Below are 16826 nucleotides of genomic sequence, written 5' to 3' on the forward strand. Positions count from 1 at the left end.
CAACTTACAATGATGTGTTGATGTTCGTTTAGTTCCCTTTGGCAGAATTTGGTCAAATTGAGCGTGAGCATAAATTTGAAGGTATAAATTTATTTATGTGAGATTAGATAATTATTTTTTTACGTAACAGAAGAGGTTCGTGAAGAACCTGGGAAGTGTTAGGCTCAACAGTGTCTCGGGTAGTAGTTCACTTAGAACAGAGGAAAAGGGCGACCGCCGGAGAAGTTGAGTTGCATGAGATCTTGTGTATCCATTCATTGATCTAGTGAAGTTATTTCTATTGGGTTGTGCGGGAGACTAGGTACAAACCAAATCGAGTTACTAATTGCTGTCTCATTGTAATTGTTTACGGTATGTTTGCATTATTATGAGAAATACAGTTATTTTCGATCTCGCTTTTGTAAATATGGAAAAATTAACCAAAAACTACATATAAAAAAAATACTAACTCGATCTAGTTCATCGTTCACGTTCTCGGCACATATGGCCAACAATGATAAAAAATCACGAATACAAGAGAACAAAAATGAGTTTGTTAGACGAACACAACTCTTCACAATTGTATGATATATTGTCCACTCTGAACATAAACTCTGATGACTTTGTTTTGGGCTTCCCTCAAGGCCTCATACCAATGGAGATAATATTGATGATTATAAACCCATGATCATTCCATAAATAGCGAACGTGAATTAAATTTTTTTATTGAATTTACAAAAATATAATTTTGAAATAAATTAAATAATATTGTCTTATTAAATAAATAAATATAGATTTTGTTTTGAAAACTATGATGGGAAACGTTTATATTAAAACTATGTATTTTTTTAAAATTGAAATTTGAACGAAAGGAATGAAATTAAAATAATAATGATTTTATTTTTTAAAATCCTACAATTTTAATTTTAATTTTGGTATTAATTTTTTTTTCAAGTAGGTAAAAATAATATTTTACGAAAATTTAATATGATTAATTAGAAATAATAAAACAACGTTCGATTTTAAAGCAAATACGCCCTTAGTATAAATAGATGCAAATTTAAAAGCTAAAACAATACCTCTCTTTTTTCCTTCGAGAATTAATTTTGCTTCGTTAACGAGACGATGGACCGTGAAGCCCTCTATCTTTATTTGAGTTGGATTTGGCGCGCCCAGTCTCCTCTCTCCGAAAGCGGCAGCCAGAATGAGAGATTCTCCAGGTAATTTTCGACGGCATCCTCTTCTTCGATCTCTTTTCTAGTTTGATTTCAGTATCTTCTTTCTTGCTTTAAGAATTTGTGACGTTTATTTGCTACTCGTTATTGGCGGAAGCAGACGAGCAGCCATTGATTCTCGTCGTTCTCTGCCTCCTAGCAGGAATTTCGCTACAGTAATTCATATTTGCTTACTTTTCACTCTCATTCCTGTATTGATTTATCCATTTGGTGTTGTCGATGTCGTAACGAGATAGTATCGGCAGGGAGATTCTTCACTTCAATTTGTATCGCACCGTCAATTATCTAAAAGTTTAACGCGTTGTTGTTGTTGTTGTTTTTTTTTTTTTTTTTTTTTTTTTTTTGTGAATTTTCCTTGGCATGAATAGGATGTATTCGTAATGTTTTTCTGGAACAATTTTGATGAACTTGAATTTCGTGGTTGCTTAGAGAATTTAGACGACGAAATTAGCCGTGGAGTAGTGTAGTCAGTGTAGCAATGTTTAAGAACGCGGTGTAGAAGTACTTTGTTATCTTTTGATAGGAATAGTACGACGTGAAGGAACTTCTACTTTACGGTAATATTGGAACGCAAAATTTCTTCCACGAAGTCGGAATTCCTTGTTGAAGGTTCTTTTACTGATCCGTATATTTCAGTTTGGAGCTCATTAGTTTCTCAGTTATTTTGGATTAGTCAACTGAGATTCAGGCTCCTTCCTGCTGCATATCGTCAATTTTGGCTTGATTCTCGCCCACAGCTAAATTATTAATAATGCTCGTCAAAACTTCGAGACTTCTTGCTGCAGTTTCGTTGCTTCCGTTACTTAAAATGAGATTCAGAAGTCCATGCACTCTGTTGCTTTACCCGATCTAATCATGTCAGAACTTGTAGCTGATGTTGTATCTCGAACTAACTACTCGCCTGCGAGTAAATTCAATAATTTTTCAGCTTCGAGACTAGAAGCTTTGTAGACTTTTTGTTTGCCTACGACATTCATCTCTTTAAAGCTCCTACATTTTATCTAACTTTTGTATTATTTCCATTTAAATTTAACCTACTTTTGGTTCTGTCTGTAATGAAGAATTGATTTATTCTACAGATGTTTTGGTACACAAGATGAATGACGCTAATAATAAGGCCATCAAGGTTTCTGCAACATTTAATGTCGGAGAGAATAAGGAGTTTGATTTTATACGTACCTTGTATGGTAGGTATTATTTTTTTAGAATTTTAGCTGATATTTTGGTAAATGATATAATATTCTTTTACTAGTTCAGCTAAACTTAGGTTGATAGTATGAAGGCATTATTCATTTCAAATCCCTTGAAACACTATCTATGTGATGCAAATGACCTATTGAATCGTCATGATTTTAGGCCCTTTGGTCTTCAAGGCTTCTAAATTTTTGTTCCATCTACCACATTATCTCATACAACCACTAACAGCTTAAATAACATTATATTGATCCCTTCTAATATCTTCGTTTGCAAATGTTCTTTGTTGCCAAAGATCTTGTTTGTCATGCTTGAAGTTTACAAAGAGTGTTCCAATTTTATAGGATCTATGTTTGCCTTTGTTATGGGCTTTTGCAGAAGGTGCCATAGCTGGAGGTGCTGCTGGTCTCGTTGTAGAAGCTGCTCTATATCCAATTGATACCATAAAAACTCGTCTACAGGTAGCCTTATATGCGGGGGTTACTTCCAGTTGGACTGTGAAGATCTTTTAGGCTCCTCTAGAACTTCCGAGCCTCAAATTTTTGGTCCCTACTGTTGTTCTAATTACTTCGTTCACTTAAAATTTTATGCCGTACTCTTATTTCGTCTATTCAAGCGCTCTGTTTCTTGGAGACTTATTTTTATTTTTATCTCAATCGAAACTATTTGTCCTGGAATGATTCACCATACACTCTCTACAATGGTATTTCTGAAGCATTTTATTCCCTTGCTCAAGTCATCATCCATGCCTGTCTGCTTATTTGATTATCTTATGCTCACTGAACCAACAATAGGGTTCTTCCTGCTTTGTTTAGTCATATGTTGGCTTTTGAATGTGTAGCACCTGCAGATTTCTAAATTATACTAAAATGATTTTGATAGGCCGTTCGTGGAGGAGGGAAAATTGTACTCGAAGGACTTTATTCTGGATTGGCTGCAAATCTTGTTGGGATGTTACCGTGAGTGTACCTAACTCCCGATATTTTTCATCTTCTCGTCTGCTAGAATATTGGATAATGCAACTTTAGGGCTCAATTTTGGACTGGGCATAAGTATTTCTCAAATGTGATTTTGAATACAAAAGTTTGCGATATGAGAAACTGAAAAATTCATTAGTTTGTATGAAAGACAAGAATGTTTCGTGTTTCAATGTCTTCTTTTTAACCTCATTTTCTTGTTATTTTTCCACAAACACCTTTAAATAATCTTTAATTTATTATTCTTATGTTGATATTATGGCCTGTAATGGCTATGCTTTTCAGCCATTTGAGTGAAAACCAGTTTTTTTTAAAACATCTCTTGTTGCTTTCAGAATTTCTCACTATGGAGCATTTCTTTGCTTAGTGTCCTATCTGTACTGAGTCGCTTACGGTTATAGTTCACCATTAGTTTATTCAAAGAGTTGTGTTAAAATTGTGAGAGTTGGTTCATAAATGCAGCAGTTATTCGTATTTCTCATCATATGACGTCTATGCTAAATGTTTGATAATTTCACTATTATCAGTGCCACTGCCATGTTTGTTGGTGTATATGAACCTACCAAACAGAAATTGCTGATATCTCTCCCTGAAAACCTCAATGCTTTAGCTCATTTGGTAAGATTATCAACCAACCATGTTTCACCTCACATATCTATCGAGTCTGGCAGGTGTTCCCCTTTGGGTATTTTACTACTGCAAAAAAAAAAAAAAAAAAAAAAAAAAAAAAAAAAAAAAAAACCGTCAGTTGCATGAAGTTTTGTTTTCAAGATATTTTAGAGTGAACTATTGCATCAGAATGTTGGATAGAGCTCTTTATTTGTTAATTTAATAGGTGTTCAAGCTACGTACAGACTGCAGGTTTCATAGGAGGCGTGGCTTCTTCACTCATCCGCGTGCCAACAGAGGTAGTTATGCTTAGCTGATCTATTACAGTACTCCGTCCATTCCTGCTGAGCTTGTTATTTGTTCATCGTCTCCAGGTAGTTAAGCAAAGGATGCAGACTAGCCACTTTGCTTCTGCATCGAATGCTGTCCACGTTATTGTTTCAAGGGAAGGTTTTAGAGGTCTTTATGCGGTAAAAATACATTCATTTTGTTACTAACATTTTGATTTTTACTGAGCGTTCATAATGTCATTCTATTTTTATTTATACTGAGTGTTCATAATGTCATTCTTCAATGTATATCTTGCCAATTGACTGCATAAAAGATGTCTAATTTTCTTGAGATTAAATATCGATTGTTAAAGACTTGCACACATTTTCCTGTTTCTTTGTTGATTTTTCAGGGGTATGGATCTTTCTTACTGCGAGATTTGCCATTTGATGCCATTCAGTTCTGCATTTACGAACAACTTAGGATAGGATACAAGCTAGCGGTAAGTTCACGTATGGATTACAGGTACTTAATGTAGAGTTGTTTTCTTTTCGTTCTTCCTGGAGGTAAAGTTTTCTTTGTGTTCTTCGACATTCCACTAAAGAAGTTCAGAGTACTGGGCTATTGGAAGAATGCCGTCAACCAATATTGACTTCTACTTTTCCATCCCTTGTTTATGCCAAGTTGAACTCACCTTTCATGATCGATATACAATTTTGCTAATGGTGAATGAATGGAATACACCGGAATGCAGGCGCAAAGAGATCCAGATGATCCTGAGACTGCTATAATTGGTGCTTTCGCTGGTATATAATCGAATGACACTATTTCTTCTTTGGTTCAAAGTGTTTCCATGAGAATTCCGGAAAAAATATGCTGAAATTTCACTTCTTGAGGATTATTGGGAGTGAGTCCCACCTTAGTTAATTAGTCCCAAATGGGTTAATTTAGTGGAAGATCATGGGTTTATAAGTGAGGAATACCATCTTCATTGGTATGAGGCCTTTTGGGGAAGCCCAAAGTAAAGCCACGAGAGCTTATGCTCAAAGTGGACAATATCATATCATTGTGGAGAGTCGTGTTTGTCTAACACCACTAAGCTATTGTCTCTATTGTTAGTTTATGTATGATATATTTTAACCCTCTTAAGAGGTCGTGGGTAAATAGTATATGATTTCATTTTGTCGAATATGCACGCTTAATGATATTCTTCCCAATATTTTTCTTCTTGTGTAGGTGCTATTAGTGGGGCCGTAACCACTCCTCTTGACGTGATAAAAACCAGATTAATGGTTCAGGTATTGATCCATGAGCTGTTCCAACTTTTTGTTTGGTAAAAAACCAACTCAAGTGTCGACCCACTTTTCTTAACTTTTAATGATACGCAGGGATCAAATAGCCAATACCAAGGTATTCATGATTGTTGTAGGACTATAATGAGGGAAGAAGGAGCACGTGCCTTTTTAAAGGTTTGTTCGTTCTTCAGACCTACTGATAGGAAGGGAATTATTGTTTTCAAATTATATATAAAGCTAAATTTTTTTAACTATTTAATCGGTTTCATTTAGATGTCACTATTGATGTACGGCCCTACTAGTCTATGTGGGAGAGGCACATGAAAAAAAAAAATTATTTGGGAAGGCTTAAAAGATGACTAACAATTTGTTTGAGCGCAAGTGAGAACTAGAAATCTATATTTCGAATTTGTATTAAATAGATTAATATTGGTAGATAGATTTAAGATGATGGAATAGTGAATGGTTATGTGAGATCCCACATCGGTTGGAGAGGAGAACGAAACACCCTTTATAAGAGTGTGGAAACCTCTCCTTAGCATACGCGTTTTAAAAACTTTGAGGAAAAGTCCAAAGAGGACAATATATGACAAATGGTATCAAAGCCAAACACCGGGTGATGTGCCAGTGAGAAGGCTGAGCCTCGAAGGGGGTGGACACAAGGACGCTGGGCCTCAAAGAGGGTGGATTGTGAGATCTCACATCAGTTGGGGAGGAGAACGAAACACCTTTTATAAGAGCGTGGAAACCTCTTCCTAGTAGACGCGTTTTAAAAATCTTGAGGGAAAGTCCGAAAGCGAAAACCCAAATAAGACAATATCTACTAGCGGTGTTTGGCTTTTAAGAAGATGTGATATCAATGAATAACATGTTATGGTAGATAGATTGAGAACTCGTTTTCAACCATTTTTAGGAAGCAAGTAGATTGCAGAAGCCTTAAAGAATAAAATTTTCATGCAGCTCTATGACTAAATGAACCATAAATTATGACACTCTCTATTCTATTCCTTGTTGCAGGGCATAGGGCCAAGGGTGCTGTGGATAGGGTTAGGAGGCGCTATATTTTTTGGCGTCCTTGAAAAGACAAAGCAAATGCTTGCTAACAAGAGGCGTCCACCGCCTGGGGAAACCTTCGAGCCGCAATGATGAGGTTCACCTTCTATTTCGTCTTTAAATTTTAAGAATCACTGCACGGCTCAACTTCCTAATTTTATTTGTTAGACTAAATAAAAATAGTTTGATTTGTTTGCTGTCATAATTTTCATTGCCAGCACCGAAACATGGGCCAGGTATCTCTCTAAACTTACCTATTAAATTATAAGTTCAGTTAAATTATATCTATTTAGTCATGAAATCTCAAATTTTGTATTCAATATATTAGTAAATCTTAAAAACAGAGTTGAGAGGCTAAATTTTAAATTTATAATTATTAATATAAAATTGAAATTTCAGTGAGCACAATATCTAGTGAAAGAGGAAACATTTTTACCCTTCGAAGGATCCCCTAGGAAGTTGATTCAAACACACTAATAATGTTAGAACTGGTTAATGAAAGCTGGTGCTTCTGGTTGCTTGTTACTTTGTAGAATGTAGAAGCTGCCAACTCAGGAACTGCAAACTCGTCTCTTCTTATATGGACCGAACATACTGAATTCATGGAAAAAGGTACTACACTTCGCTTTCTAACGGCCCCTGACAAACTTTTAAAAATCTACTTTTTTTTGCTTTTTTTTTTCCTCCAAACTTTAAAATATTTTTGTTTGCATTTTAGATGTCTGAGTTTTTTTAAATTATTCATTCTTAAATTTTTTATATTTAATTACTCTGAACATGCTTTAACGCCAAGTAAATTTTGAATTTTGAATGATTAAAGACACGCTTTCGAGTAATATAACACTAATGATTTTAATTCAAAATTTCCAAACATATCCTTACATAGATTAGTAGATGGGCTAAGATAGTGGCTAATATTAGATTACAGAATAATAGTGAAAATATAAATGATTGTTTTTTCTAAAGTTCATAAATTAAATAGATTAATTACAAATTTGGTTCTGAAAAAAATTAGAATTTAGTCCGTAGTTTTAAAAGTTATTTAACTTTCGATGTTTGTAGAAAACTTGAAGCATGTAACAGATTCCATTACCCAAAATTTAGACACCCTCAAAAAGGCAAAGGAGAATAGAATGAATATGGATATAAACTCATAAGTTATTCTGATTGAGCATTGACGATGAAGTACAAAGGAAACTTGCTCAAAGATCTTTTCTTCCTTTGTTAGGAAAAACCCTTGAAAACTGTTACTCTACAATCACACAATCATTTCTCTAGTAATGAAAAGTCTCATAAAATAAAATAAAATAAAATAAAAAACTGAACTGAACTAAACCAAACCAAACCAAACCATATCAGACCACAATCCTCTTTGGCAATGCAACTAATCTTTGCTTGGGAAGTCTAGATTTCATCTTCTTCTGAAATAAAAAGCAAATAAATACCAAAACAACCGCCAAGAAAATATACGCCTCATAGTAGTGTCCCCAAATATAGCCCACAAAGTCCACCCCATGGCCACCGTAGCAATCACAGTTTTGCATTACTTTTCCTTTGGTTGTGGTGTCCGGATCCAGAATAAAGTCCACAGACATAGCTCCCTCCTCCAACCAGATGCTCGTGTTCTTCGACTTGTACCCGGGCATCGACGCACTTACTGCAGAAACATATAATCATTCTGCTATCTATCCCCAACACTTTAGGACAAAAAACTCACAAAATCATCATACTTAACCAACAATGTTATGAGTTGACGCAACAACTTTAAGAATGATAGCTAGTCGTGACATCAAACTTTTTTAGCAATGAAAGATGATGTTCGAACTCAAGTAGTTTTTAAAAATTAAACTTATAAATATTATTTTTAGGTATATTTTAAAAAACCAACTCATGTTTTGAAAATTAAGAAAAATAGTCTTCAAAAATTGTTTTTGTTTGTAAAATTGTTAAGAATTCAAAATGTTTTATTAGGAAAGATGAAAATCATGGTAGAGAAATAATGAGAAAACCAGCACAATTTTTAAATTTAATTAATTGTTTGAAGTGTGTTAGGATAATATTTTATAAATCATAAAACTAATTGTAGTTATCAACTAAATATTAGGTTAAAAATATCAATTATTATTAAATAATTTATGAACATGTTTAATGTTATAAATTATCTATAATTATTATGTTAACATATCATATAATTTATAATATAAATATTATGTTTTTTTAATTTAACAAAAATTGGTTTATAATTTCGAAATACTATATTTGTTAGCATTTGTATCTTTTCACCATTTTAAAATTTTAAATTCAAAATCTAGATACCCTCGACACTTGAAACTAATTTTCAAAGTTTTTAATATTTGATCACAAAATTTGAAAACAATTTCAAATGTATATTTATTGAACTCAAAATATAAAATAAAATAAAACAAAACTTTTCCTAATGCCTCCAACGAGAAGTTTAGTTTACTTTTCTTCTAAAAAAAGAAAAAAAGAAAGAAAAAAAAGTTACTTTTAAGTATTAAAAAAAAGTGTTCATTAAGTTCTTATGTTATGCCTAGGTGCTATGACATGTTTCAAGTAACTGCTTATAAAATTCATCTTAACCTAAAGTCTTGTATTAAAAAAATTCCATGCATAGCCAATTTTAACACGATTGAATGAAGAAGATCATGGCTACAGTTGAGGGAAAGAGGATTGAGCGGTAGGTTAGAAGAACTTACCTTCATATTTCTGTTTTGGTGCAGCTAAACGATGGTAGACCCCAAGCGTTTCGCTAGCCTTAACCTGTCGATTAAATTTAAGAAAATTCGTTACCGTGGGGCACACAGTTTTGACCAGGGCAAGAGAATTCTCTCCGTCACCCCTCTGGTTTTCTTCTATGATCATAATTTTAAAAAGATATGAGATTCACAACAATCATCACAAGATGGATTGGGTTCTCCCTCACAGTTTCACTATGTTAATAATAATCTATATTTTTACCATATGCCAACCAAAACGAGCAGCAGAAGGAATCAAAAAATTACACACAAGATATTTGCAACTTAACCTTTCTAGTTCTTAATATCATCTAAACTCAATCCAACAATCCTTCACCTCTATATACCTTTTTTTTTTTTTTTCTTTGAGCTTATTTGGTAAGTCTAATTTTTTAGTAACGATAGATTTCACGACCTGAATTATCTGATGTGAGATTCAAAGGAATCAAGTTTTTTTTGTCATTTGTAATGCATGCTTCAATGCAATATAGACGTGCCGGATAAGGCAAACGGAGAAAATTTGAAGATTTGAAAGTACCGAGTAATCTATTCCCTTTAGTGTAATGGTTCCAGGTAATGGCCTTCCACTCTCTGATGAAAAAATCCTTCCATGAATTCCTGTCTGAATATAATATATTAAACAATTCAAGGCGAGAGAAGTCTATACTGTATTCTTAGACACAAATGCAACTGAAAGACGAACAAAGTTGTACCTGAGCAAGGCTCGCAACGAGATTCAGCATGCTCAACTTGTTATACTCAAAAATGGTAGCAAGCTGCACATATGTCAGAGGAAAATCTTTCATGAATGGTAATAAGATGAAATAGCAGTTATGTGAAAGGCAAAGGTCACTAAAATTGTGAGATCCCACGTTGGTCAGAGAGGAGAACAAAGCATTCATTATAAGGGTGTGGAAACCCTTCCTAGCAGACGCGTTTTAAAAACCTCGAGGGGAAGCCTGAAAGGGAAAGCCCAAAGACAACAATATCTACTAACAGTGGGCTTGGGCCATTACAAATGGTATCAAAGTCAGACATCGGACAATGTGCCAGCGAGGAGGCTGAGCTCCGAATGTGGGTGGACACGAGACGGTGTGCCATCAAGGACGCTAGGCTCCAAAGGGGGTGGATTGGGGGTCCCATATCGATTGAAGAATGAAACAAGTGCTAGCGAGGACGTTGGGCCCCAAAGGGGGGTGGGATTGTGAGATCTCACATCGGTTGGAGAGGAGATACGAAGCATCCTTTATAAGGGTGTGGAAACCTCTCCCTAATGAACGCGTTTTAAAAACTTTGAGGGGAAGCCCGAAAGGGAAAGCTCAAAGAGGACAATATCTGCTAGCGGTGGTCTTAGGCTGTTACAAAAATCTATACAAGAAAAAATGACTACCAATACTTTCTAACCCTCTACGCTTCAATGAAAGTAACGGGTAACAAGTCTTTTGTTCGTTTCTATTGAAGCAAGGATGGATTGAACTCAGTTCAAACCTCATTAGCAGGAGGCCATTTGTTGTCTGTAATCTCTAAAGTCAACTCAAAACAGCCACCGTGTATATAGTTCCAGTCTTGCATGCCACCATATATAGGGTACCTGCACAAATGTTGCATAAATTCCGAAAAGTATTTTAAAAGAGAAATTCATTAATTTCAGAACCGTGACGCATGGATACCATTTTTAAAAATAATTTTTCCAAGCATTCATTGCCATACCACGAAGCTCCATTTGTAATTCCTCCTTCAAATTCTTGGCTTAAAGACATGTTATGATGTGAGCGACTATAGACACTAGCCATGAACCGGAATGTTTGATCATCAGGACATGCATAGTAATCTTTCCTGAAAAATCAATTTTAGAATGTGTAAAGAGAGCAAGTAACTGAAATATTAACCAACACTAAGTAATGCATGTTGAAAAGCATAATTGAATGGGCAAATAATTTTTACAATATTATTTTAATTTAGCCAACAACTTTTGTCGCCACCATACTGATTGGCCTGAATTTTTTTTAACCTCATTAGCCTTTTTGGAGGTCAAACAAAAAGAGTTCCATTTATTCTCATCTATACTTTGAGTCTTAAAGAAGAAATTAAAGCAAACCAATTCCTCAGGAGCCAAAGACAAAAGACGGTCATAATTCCTCGAGGAAAAAAAAAAGTCCTCAACTGACATTCAGCACAGATAATGAATGAGAAAAGGTGATATGATAGAATAAAAAAAAACACACACACAAACATTTTGACAAAATAAGCACCGCATAGAGAAGAATAATTGAGGAAAAATGATCAAGAAATGAGATCTGAGTCCAGGTTCAATTAGTAGTCCGTAGTCACTGAAGCAAATATATATATATATATATAATATATATATATATACGGACACAAAAAATATATATATATATATTATATACGGACACAAAAATAAAGCATAAAAGATGTGGCGATACTGGGAAAAAAACCAAAGTGAAAAAGAAAATCTTTCTAGCAATGAAGGAAAAATTTTAATAATAAAATTATCACCTTTTATCTGCAGTGCCATCCCATGGGTAATTGGCAACAAGTGCACCCTGTAAAGGGTAAAGACATCATGAAAACTTCTTTTATATGTTTCTTAACACTGCATTCATTAGTCAAACTTAGAATATAATACCAATACATCAATGTCTAGGAGACGCGAACAGTATTTAAAATAATGAACAAGATATCTTTTAGGTTCTTCTTAATTTACTTTAGTTTTGGGGATAAATATTAATTGAACAACGGATGGTTCTAAATTGATTGTTTCTAATGAGGGAGAGACTTCTCATGGTAAGGAATATGCATAAATAATGTCCAAATGATACTATTCCAGAGTTTATAAGAACGACTAGTCAGAAAGATAAGGCGGTAAAAGAAGACAAAATTGGGTCTTATGACTCTTACCCCATGCAAAGTGGCAGAGGCAGTGAAATGTATGTCTCTCATCCACTTCATAATTGCCTTCGTTTCAGGTTGCCGTGCATATTCATCATCATTGACGAAAAAGAACTGACATTAAATGTACAGTTAATCCCTGCTTAAAATGTATAACATCATAGAATTGGTTTTGGCCATTTAATGCAGAAAAGCAATTGATCCCAGGAGAAAAAAAAAAAAAAAAGAGTGAATCAAAGTAAACTGAACAAGGTGCAACGACAGAAGAAGAATTATAGAATAGTTGACGAGAATAAGACACATATTCATTTCATTTTTTTTTTTTTTTTTTTTTTTTTTTAAAATATGAGAAGTTAAACAATTTCATTGGTAAATGAAATAAAATGGAGTGTAACCTCCAGGACCTAAAGGTGAATTACGAAAAGAATGTGACTATCATCCAAAATCATAGATTTGGAAAAACAAATAGAGATTATTATCAGAATTAGTCAAATAAGGAAACAGATATGGCATCGGAAAATAATGATCATTGAATCTTATGGACAAACAAAGAAAACAACTGAATCAAATTCACATGTGGCCCAATGAGACACTAATGTGAGGAAGAGAAAAATCACTCTAAAGTACATTTTGGGCAACAACCTTCTATGACTATGCAACAAAAAGACTGGGAAATAACAAATGATGAAATTATTCATATACTGATGCCCATTTCCAACTTTTCAAGCAAATGCAAAGCGGTGCAGTGATAGGAAAAACATTCTCTTGGAGGATTGATGAACTTATAGAAAGCATGCCAAGGTTAACAGATAGCTTAATCACTTAACACCCTTTTTGTTTCAGTAAGAACCTAATCATTTGACATCTTCAGAGTAGATGAACAAAAACAATAATCACGATAGGCAAATATATATACTAAAATGAAAATGCCTTTTCATATCCAAGTGAGCAAATATGGAACTTGAGATCAATAAGCTGTGCAAATAACACAGCTGGACCAGGCTATTACTACCAATTATTTATTACTATTTTTTCAATGACAAACCAACGGGAAACAACTATAGAGAAAGGCTCATCAAAAGAAGACCTCTACCAAAACAGGAAAGAAATCAAAACATTTGCAACAAAGAACTTACTATTACCTACTAATTTTTGCAATCGCATCTACTATATGAATGTGAATTTGAAACATATTAAACACCTAATTCTTCCGTAGATCTTTCCTATTAATTAGGTTTCTTATTTTTCACATATGATATGCTTTACGACCATTGAATATCCCATAACTTTCCACTTCAAATTACTCATCCAATCTTGTATCAAAATGACATGGACTTGCAAAATAAAACCTATTCTTCAGTAGTATCAGAATTCAATCAAAAGTAGGGAAAGCCTGCTAAGACTTCAATTTACTCGCACATAATAAATTAGGATGCCAACAAATGTACCTGGTCAGGGAAATCTCTGTTTAGATCCACATTGTTTGCATTATTACGTGTCCGAAGAGAAAATCCATCCGGATTCATAGATGGAAGTATATGAAGATGAACATTCTCCACAATCAGTGTAGCCTTCAATAATAAATTAGAACTTTGGAGTGAGACAAAGTTGCAATAGCACAAACTACACAGCAAGGGAAATTAAATATTGCATCTCATAAACAATCAGAAAAGCATAACACAGGTCTTTTGAATAGACAGCATTGGCTTTTAGATAAATAAAAGGATTATTTCTTCGAATTTGGCCTTCTGTATTATACCAAACCATCTGAGCTAAGATCCCAAATAAAAACCAACTGCAACAATTAACTAGCACTATGATAAGGGATTCATCCAAAAACTGAGTCACTGAAACATGTCATATTGAAACCTTCATTCCATTAAGCTCACATTGTTCCGCTGTTGCATAAAAATATACAGTTTTTTTTAAGATAAAAATATAACATGCAAAAATAAATTAACAACTAGGTTATAGACATGGCACAAACAAGGCAAGAATAAAACAAGAATGACTTACGGAACCACGATGGATGATATATGTATGGCATAAACGCATGTCAACTGGTGCATATGACTGATGGTGGATATGAAAGCATGAAAACTTAAAAGATGTATGTAAATGAAAAAGAAAATTATATAAGTTACCAATGGATCCTTCAGGTAATTATCACATATCCAGTTTGCAAATTGCAAGAGAAGCTCCCTGCCAACAGGTTCATCTCCATGTACATTTCCTATGTACTGCAATATGAAATAAAATCATTTACAACCTCCTCGAGTAAGTCTACAGGTGCTCCAATATTTATACAAGATTCAATTCTACACTAAATACATACAGATAAAAAGATACTAACGAAATGCACAGGGTAAAAAGCAAGAAAGTATGGTTTTCTTTTTAAATGGTACTTGCAGTCAAAGAACAACTATTATATCAACAGTAGACCAGGAAAGAGTCGAATGACTAATAAACAGGAAATTTAGCATGGACGCATGCTTTACCAAATGATCATGGCATATTGTTATAGCCACATAGAACAGGCAAATAGAGACAATACTGTTAGTGTACTCGGACCTTAAACAACATACAATGCTTTTATTTCATTTTATACTACAATTGCATATTTAAAATTATCTATCACTCATACGGAAGGGAGAAAGAAAGAGAATTCACAAATTAAAAAAAGTGTCAGGTGTGTGGATTGGCGGTCAGGTGTGACTATTATACGCAAGTAGTAGATCAGTCACCTTAAATGCAGGTTCCGCTTCTTCCTGGCCAGGCTTGTCAGAAATTTCGATTACCCACTATTACCAATCAGATGACAGCACTTCATCAGATATTGTATATTTCGACTTAGCGTTGATATTAGGGAGAGAAGAATTAGAAAAAAACAAAAGAACTAACATTTTGGAATGATTACCAGTGGAAACCCTTGCACGCTGTCTCCAATACTGATCAAGCAACCAAGAGAGAGGAAAGGAAAGCGAGAGAAATCAGCACATTAATTAGGCCTTCTTTTCAAGATAGTAAGGAAATCACAACTCTTGGAATTACCTGTATATCTTAGAAATTTTACTACATTTTTTACCAAACGCTTTAACGGCCCGTTCAAGCTCTTTATTGGTCATATAACCTTGCATGATCTTGTCACTGAACAAATTTTGAAATGTTTCCGAACTCAAAATAACATACAGAAAACAAAATTAAAATAACCACAAGATACTGGAAATCTCCATGGACTAGCTACCTTCGTTTAGAATTATTGTCCTCGAGTAAAAATCTAGCAGAACCTCCATATGCAAGACTAACGAAATCTACAGCACAACATCGATTAAAAACTACAATCAAATTCTATTCAAATCATCATAGACAATAATCGAACATCCGAGCCGTACAAAACCTAAAGTACCTGCATGACAAAGGAAGACGGAACGAAAATCTAGAATAAGAAAACGTCAACTAATGAAAGCTACCGCATAAAAGAATTCAACACCGATTTAAAGACATTCAAACTCAAATTAAACGATCAAACACAATAATCCAAAGACCGAGACGCGCAAGTTGAGATACATAGCAAAGAAAGAACAAAAGAAACTTGAGAACGATAAAGAATACTTACTCTTTCCTCGTCTCAATTCTCAAAGAAAACAAATCAAAATGTCATGTATGAACATGAAGAAAAAAAAAACAGATTCCAGTCTGGAACTAAACAAACTCGCAGAGAATTTTCCTCATTTCAAAATCATCAACTGCGCAATCACACCAATCTATCAGCTGCCAAACGGAAAGCATCGAATTCGAATATGCACAAACAAAGAAAACTAAACATTACGTCGAAAACAAAGCAGAAACCTGGCGAAATGGAGCGATTGAGGCCGCCTCGAGCGAGTGCAGAGTGAAACAAAGCTGGAGAAACAACAGAGAGAAGTAAAAACGAAAAGAGAAACTTCATTATTCTTCTCCTTTCAAGCAATCGGAAATTTGGAGCGTATTGGTTCTTCCGATTTTTTGTGGTCGGTGATCTGAAGACGGAAACACTGAAATCTGAATTTTATTCTATTTTTATCATCGCCGGGCCGAAGAGGAGAGTCGATCACGACTCACGAGTGATAAGCACGTGACAATGACTCGCGCCATGTTTTGGACATTTTTTCGATTATTGTATCGTATTTTGACTTTTCCCATTTATTTTAATTTTAAATTCTAAATTTAAAAAATTATAAAATTAAAAATTTATTAGGTATAAATTAATTTTTTTTAACCTAATAAATCAGCAGATATCAATTAAATATAAAATCGAAAGCTTACCCGCCATTAAAATACAAAATTAAAAAATTAAAATTCTATTTGAGGATTCATAAAATAAAATAAATACAACATGATAATTTGAACAAAAATCTATTTATACTTAGTTTTTCTCTAAAATAGTAATTATATAAATTTAAATCTTGAATTTATACCCATTTAGATTATATTTTTAAAAAAGTTAATATATATTTTAAATTTACCATTGTATCCATTAAATTTACCATATTTTTAAGCGATTTTTAG

General features: G+C 33.9%; 2 protein-coding genes across 6 annotated transcripts; one reads left to right on the forward strand and one right to left on the reverse strand.

The window, feature by feature from the left end:
• The first annotated feature begins 1069 nt into the window (after positions 1 to 1069).
• On the forward strand, positions 1070 to 7009 carry LOC111796937 (S-adenosylmethionine carrier 1, chloroplastic/mitochondrial). Of its 2 annotated transcripts, XM_087124535.1 has the most exons (12): positions 1070 to 1199; positions 2294 to 2401; positions 2787 to 2869; positions 3291 to 3367; positions 3913 to 4003; positions 4240 to 4293; positions 4369 to 4464; positions 4677 to 4766; positions 5019 to 5070; positions 5501 to 5562; positions 5653 to 5733; positions 6577 to 6993. In XM_087124535.1, exons 1-12 carry the CDS (start codon positions 1184 to 1186, stop codon positions 6703 to 6705), a joined length of 939 nt encoding a protein of 312 aa, XP_086980661.1. In that variant the 5' UTR covers positions 1070 to 1183; the 3' UTR covers positions 6706 to 6993. The 2 variants fall into 2 exon arrangements, with proteins under 2 accessions (XP_086980661.1, XP_086980664.1); XM_087124538.1 differs by lacking the exon at positions 1070 to 1199 and having other exon boundaries at positions 2302 to 2401; positions 2753 to 2869; positions 6577 to 7009.
• Positions 7010 to 7752: 743 nt separating this feature from the next.
• On the reverse strand, positions 7753 to 16362 carry SOL1 (carboxypeptidase D). 4 transcript variants are annotated; one of them, XM_023679740.2, is made up of 15 exons: positions 16128 to 16356; positions 15523 to 15589; positions 15330 to 15425; positions 15196 to 15226; positions 15023 to 15079; positions 14423 to 14518; positions 13727 to 13849; positions 12288 to 12392; positions 11886 to 11932; positions 11079 to 11204; positions 10857 to 10959; positions 10082 to 10144; positions 9907 to 9990; positions 9330 to 9393; positions 7753 to 8269 (listed from the first exon to the last, which is right to left on the reverse strand). In XM_023679740.2, exons 1-15 carry the CDS (start codon positions 16225 to 16227, stop codon positions 7968 to 7970), a joined length of 1464 nt encoding a protein of 487 aa, XP_023535508.2. In that variant the 5' UTR covers positions 16228 to 16356; the 3' UTR covers positions 7753 to 7967. The 4 variants fall into 4 exon arrangements, with proteins under 4 accessions (XP_023535508.2, XP_086980659.1, XP_023535515.2 ...); XM_087124533.1 differs by having other exon boundaries at positions 15523 to 15684; positions 16128 to 16309; XM_023679747.2 differs by having other exon boundaries at positions 15523 to 15684; positions 16108 to 16309.
• Positions 16363 to 16826: the final 464 nt, after the last annotated feature.

The sequence above is a fragment of the Cucurbita pepo genome, chromosome 1 (genome assembly GCF_057944985.1).
Source record: "Cucurbita pepo subsp. pepo isolate OVF chromosome 1, ASM5794498v1, whole genome shotgun sequence".
Classification (NCBI taxonomy): Eukaryota; Viridiplantae; Streptophyta; class Magnoliopsida; order Cucurbitales; family Cucurbitaceae; genus Cucurbita; species Cucurbita pepo.

Coding starts and splice junctions, on each gene's coding strand:
- SOL1 (XM_023679740.2), bottom strand. CDS start 16,227: ATGAAGTTTCTCTTTTCGTTTTTACTTCTCTCTGTTGTTTCTCCAGCT. Junction 15,426..15,522: donor GACAATAATTCTAAACGAAG/GTAGCTAGTCCA, acceptor AAATTTGTTCAG/TGACAAGATCATGCAAGGTT. Junction 15,080..15,195: donor GCGTGCAAGGGTTTCCACTG/GTAATCATTCCA, acceptor GATTGGTAATAG/TGGGTAATCGAAATTTCTGA.
- LOC111796937 (XM_087124535.1), top strand. Junction 4,004..4,239: donor TCAATGCTTTAGCTCATTTG/GTAAGATTATCA, acceptor AGCTACGTACAG/ACTGCAGGTTTCATAGGAGG. Junction 5,734..6,576: donor GAGCACGTGCCTTTTTAAAG/GTTTGTTCGTTC, acceptor TCCTTGTTGCAG/GGCATAGGGCCAAGGGTGCT.